A 5,330-nucleotide genomic window follows, 5' to 3' on the forward strand; every position below is an offset into this window, starting at 1 on the left:
CCCTTCCTTTCCAGTCAATAGTACAGGTAACTTTTGGAGGTTACTCTTCTTCTGTAGGAAAATGTAGAAGAAGAAAGTGAAATAATAAAAACTTCTGGCTTTACTTGAAAACTCATGCAGTTTTGATAGACTGTCAGTTGGCCGTTTATGTGCGATTCTGTAAGAATGACTGACTTGCTGAAAGAGCCTATTTCTGTGTTGCTCCACCCTTCTGATTAACGTATCCAAAAGGCAAGGAAACCAGTCCCTCTGAGACTCATTTGAGTGGAAAACTTCTTTGACGTGGTCATCGTGTGGGGATTGTTTTGGCTGAACTACCTGTGCACTTTTTCTTGACCATCTTCTCTTTCTGTGGTGTTAGGAATACCTTACAAAGTTAGGTAATACAGAGTGCCATCCAGAACAGTTCCTTAAAAGAAGAGCTGCTTTAGATAAACTGTTGATAATTATCCAAAATGAAGACATCGCCAACCTCATCCATAAGGTATTTCACATAAGTAAATGTGTACTGTAGAAAGCTATTGTTAAAAGGTAGTTAGACAAGCTCATTTTGAGCAGGGCTGCTTTCTCATAACATAGCATTTTAACGATGTCCTGTGTTTAGTTGCCGTTTGAAGAAACAAAAACGGTTGTGGTGCATATCTAGTCTTGTTCCATCATACACCTGTAACTTCTTCCACCTCCACATACGTGCTAATGCATATTTATTCTTAGTAGCTGTAAAGTTGTACAGGAGGCCTAAGTAGTTCTGCTTCTAGTTGTGTGATGCTCTAATGGCAAGTGAAGGCAGCTCTCGGATTACCTTGGGTATTCCCGACAGCTGTGCCTTAGGAACCTGTGCTGGACAGAAAGCGAAATTATTCGAAGTGATCAATTTCCATTGTCTCATTCCCGTAATGTTTTTGAGAGAGTGCCTCCCAGGGCAAGGAAACAATAATTCTTTGACAGTGTGTTTTGAAGTTTGGTATTTGGTATTAATAAGTAGGAAAGTTCTGTAGTTCCTTTTGTTTCTATGACCTTTGGTATACATCTCTGACTTATAACATTTTTAAACAGATACCTGGCTTAGTAACTTTGAAGAGGCTTTCTTGTGTCAGCTTTGCGGGTGTCGATAGTTTGGATGATGTGAAAAATCACACTTACAATGAATTGTTTGTGTCTGGTGGTTTTGTTGTGTCAGATGAATCTGTCCTTAATCCAGAGTCCGTCACTACAGGTAAGTGTGATGCTTTCTGAAGCTTTAAAACGCAGACAAAAAAAAGCCTAACACTTTAGCATGTGAGAGAGATGCCACACTCATCGCAGTGAAGAATCAAGTCTTGTAATTTTCAAGTCTGCTATCTCATTTTTGTGAGGTTTTTTTCTGAGAACTTCAGCTAATTCAGTCTCTTTCTTACCTCAGTGGCCTTTTGGGAGAACGTGTTTCTGGGGAACATGTGAACTTGGGAATCTTGTCTTTCTAAGTTTGTGTTAGATTGTGTAGTTATGTATATGGAACCTTTTATTCCTTACTGCTCAATCCACAAATATGCTATTAAAAAAAATACTGAAAACCATCATTTTTTTCACTTTTTCTTTATTTGAAATTGAATAGTTAACGAAGTTACCAGTTTTTTAAATGGGTATTTTAGCAAGGCAGACCATGTATGACTGAATTCAGCTTGTACGTACGCAGATACCCCTGTCAGGCATCTGGCCTACCAAAAAGCTCAGTTTTGGAATAGTGTTGGCTAACCTGCTAGGAAGAAAACCTAAAGTACTAGGCTAACATTCATAGCTGTGTAACTATACTTCGATGAAAAGGGAGAGAAGCTTTATGCATATACTGAAGCAGTATTTTCAGTTTGCGTACCACAAAAGGTAACTTCTATTCAATATCTCCAAAACAGATAAACTAAAACAGTTCTTAAAGTTTCTGGAGGATCTCAACACCCCAGATGGGAAATGGCAGTGGAAAGTCCACTGCAAAATACAAAAAAAACTTAAAGAGCTGGGGAGGTGAGTAGTGTTCTTCGAATACCGGTTGTTAAAACGTTTTGGCTTTAATTATGCTCTCCAAAACCCAATTAAGTAGAACTGACGCGTTTGTCTTCTGACTTAATCTTTCTAATAGCGCGCTTTTTCCCCCCCATTATAGAATGAATGCTAATGCCCTGAGTCTGCTGACCCTTCTGAATACCTATCAAAAGAAGCATTTGGTTGAGATTCTGTCTTACCATAATTGTGATTCTCAAACTCGAAATGCTCCAGAATTAGAGTGTCTTATCAGGCTTCAGGCTCAAAACATACAGCAGAGACACGTTGTCTTCTTAACAGGTAAAACCAGAATTTATGAATACTTCTCTCCTTCTTTTGGTAACAGGTGCTAAATACTAATACAAAATCTCCCCTTATGTATTTAGAAAAGAATCTCAAAACACTTTCAAATTATGTTGATAATGGAATAGTGGTTGCTACCGTTGATGACTTTATGCAAAATTTTAAAAGTCTCGTTGGGTATCACAACTCGGTTACTGAAGAAAACAGCCTTCCTCCCTCTGACGCTCACAAAAGACAATCAGGTAATAATAAACACACTTACGCTTTCTTTAGCTAATTGGATGCGGGGGGCGGAGGTCCTTGAAATAGCGTGCCTTTACTCTTGTAAATGAACACTACAGTTGGCAAGGAAAACCCATCTCTCAGGCTGCTCTTTCTCTTTTAAATGATGGGGGGGGAAGTAGCTGGGATGGAGCACCAAAGGCAATCTTAAATACAGAATTACAGGCTCATGTGGTGTTCAAGAAAGTTAGACATGTGCCACAGCGGTGTAACCACCTGCTTTCAGGACAAGGATAAACTTAATGATAGCTTTTAGAAACTGTAACAAAAGGACTGAGATGTCAGTAATTGTACTCCTTCGATTGTCTGATCAAATACTCACCTACTGTATAACTTTAGATGCTGTTTTGACATTAACCCCTTTGGAGCTGGGAGTTGGGATTTCCCAACACTAAACATGAACACAGTGCGCAGAAGCTTTTAGCATTGGAGTAACTGGACACTCACACAGAGGGTTAAGTGTGTATGTTGAGTAAGTGAACAAGAGTGGCGGAAGACCAAGACTTAAGTGATATTGGACTTACAGACCTGAAGCGTAACACTCTGTGAGTAGTGTATAGCTTTTCTAACAAAAGTGTGTATTTCAATAGAATAGGACTTTCTCTTTTTTTTAATGTAGTTCTTGTAGAAAAGGATGAAAAGGATGAGGAGGACATGTCTCTGGATTCAGGGGATGAGACATCACAAATAGAAATCTGCCATGATGCCTCTGATACTCATTTGGAAGCTTTGCAGACAGAGGCCAAGGGCTCACATGGAGTAGATGCAAAAGCAAGCTGCTTATCAGTTACAGAGTTTTCTCCTGAAGCACAAACTGGCTTGATGGAAAAGACTTCTAAAATTGACTTGGAAGAGATACAACCAATTACTCCAGTTTCTACAACATGCTCTGCTGAGGGAGAAAAACACAATTCAGTTGAACAAGCTCCTTTCAATAACTTCCAAGTTTATGGTAGACAATTAAACATGTCCCATCAGTTCAGTCACTTTAACGTACTCACTCATCAGACTTTTCTGGGAACAACATACCCGATTTCTTCTGCAAGTCAAAACCAAGAAGGGGGCAATTATTTTCTGTCTGCTTATAGTCAGAGCGTGGATACAGAAAAGTCGTCCTCGCCTGGTGGTTGGGATGTAAATTGTGATTCTGCCAGGCCATATTCAAAACAGAAATAAACTCGTAAGTCTCTTTTTATAAGTTGCTGTGGACTTTTCTGTTTCTAAAATGGTGGATTAGCGATTTCTATTTTATTCTGGAACAAAATGTTTCTTGTCCTTTATCTCAAATGTTTTCTTGTCTTATTTAAACCCTGATGGCCTGTACCTGTTGGAAGCATCTGAAAATTGAAATAAATATATATATTTTTTAACATTTACTGTACTTGAATTATCTTGTTTGTTGGCACTTTTGAGTTTCTACATTTGTATTTGACCTGTACCTGGGCTTCAGTTTGAGGTCTGTTTTAATGTAAAACTGAATGTTTGCCTAACGTCTGTGAAATGGCGAGTTTTTTTTAACTGTAAGAGTATCCGAATCACTTTTCTTTACATAAATATCAAAACTTATGTATTTATTTGACATTTGACACACATTTTGTACAAATGTTTTTACATAGTCCTAAGGCAGTGTAGTTATTTTAATGACTATATACTGGATTTTGGCTAAATACCTCAATTAGAGTAACCAATGGTGCAGTTCCATTACAAAAATAAAATAAACTTTTAATGCACAAGGGACTTGCTAACACACTGCATTGTCTGTGGTTTTTATATTGTTTTCAAAGTACGTGAGAAACATACCCAAACTTCAGTTCATGAATAGCAATTATCTTTGCATCTAATTTTGATACTCCATGCTTATTACAGCACCATCAGTGTGATCTTACAACTTTCATCTTGCCACTGTGGGTACTGTAATGAGAGAAGGCCAAACCTGGTTTTAATCACTGCGGTAGTTCAGTTTGCATTAGAAAAACCTCAATCCTCTCCCACTTTAGCATAATGATTGCTGGTGCTTCCTTTTTTTTTTTTGTGTGTGTAATACTAGCATTGTGGTAAGTACAGAGTTTTGTCTGTTTCTGAATCGTCCCCTTTTTAATTTCACATCTGCTGCGTTATAAACTTGCTTTTCCCAAGTGATTCTCTCTTAGTTGGCTCATTTTGTACATCATCTTCTGACCTGGGCTTCTGGAGAACAGCAGCTGACAGTAAACAGCTGTGGAGTCTCAAGACTACCCTTGTTACTACAGTGCTGGTTTTGTGTAGACTACTACTCTTGACTCACGGGTTTACTGCTCTTGTCTTCAGGTTGTCCAAAGTCATATGTCTGGGTTTTTTTCCTGTTTGTAATTTGATTTTGGTGCTTTTATGTAGGATGTGTGGTTTAGGACGAGATGACAGTGTTTGAAACTACATGCCTCTAAAGTCACAGTATTAGTTGGGACAAATAATACCGGTTAAAAAGGATAGCTTTTAAAAAAAACAAACAAACCCCATAGACTTCTCCCTAAAGTTGAATGTCTTTCCTTCTATTAACAGCTGTTTGTTTAAATTAAGAACAAACCAGTGCTAGACTAGTGTAGCAGTTGTTACCCTCCCCAAAAACACGGCAAGCATCTTTTTTCCAAAAAGAACTCCCATGTATCAATAAACCTTAATGGATTTTGTGAAGAACTGTTCTACCACCTACAACATCAAGTGCAGATTCTCACTTACTGCATGACTTGGCA

At 38.2% G+C, this 5,330-nt stretch overlaps 1 protein-coding gene across 1 annotated transcript in view; it reads left to right on the plus strand.

The window, feature by feature from the left end:
* FAM208A (family with sequence similarity 208, member A) overlaps positions 1-4,327 on the plus strand; it is a 34,079-nt gene extending 29,752 nt beyond the window's left edge. The window contains exons 18-23 of the mRNA XM_009322320.1: positions 362-484; positions 1,057-1,216; positions 1,890-1,998; positions 2,138-2,316; positions 2,403-2,561; positions 3,221-4,327. Coding sequence (XP_009320595.1) covers positions 362-484; positions 1,057-1,216; positions 1,890-1,998; positions 2,138-2,316; positions 2,403-2,561; positions 3,221-3,777 — 1,287 coding nt within the window. The 3' untranslated portion in view covers positions 3,778-4,327. The remainder of the gene's footprint in view (positions 1-361; positions 485-1,056; positions 1,217-1,889; positions 1,999-2,137; positions 2,317-2,402; positions 2,562-3,220) is intronic.
* Positions 4,328-5,330: the final 1,003 nt, after the last annotated feature.

This window comes from Pygoscelis adeliae, unplaced genomic scaffold (genome assembly GCF_000699105.1).
Source record: "Pygoscelis adeliae isolate BGI_AS28 unplaced genomic scaffold, ASM69910v1 Scaffold404, whole genome shotgun sequence".
In the NCBI taxonomy this organism is placed as follows: domain Eukaryota; kingdom Metazoa; phylum Chordata; class Aves; order Sphenisciformes; family Spheniscidae; genus Pygoscelis; species Pygoscelis adeliae.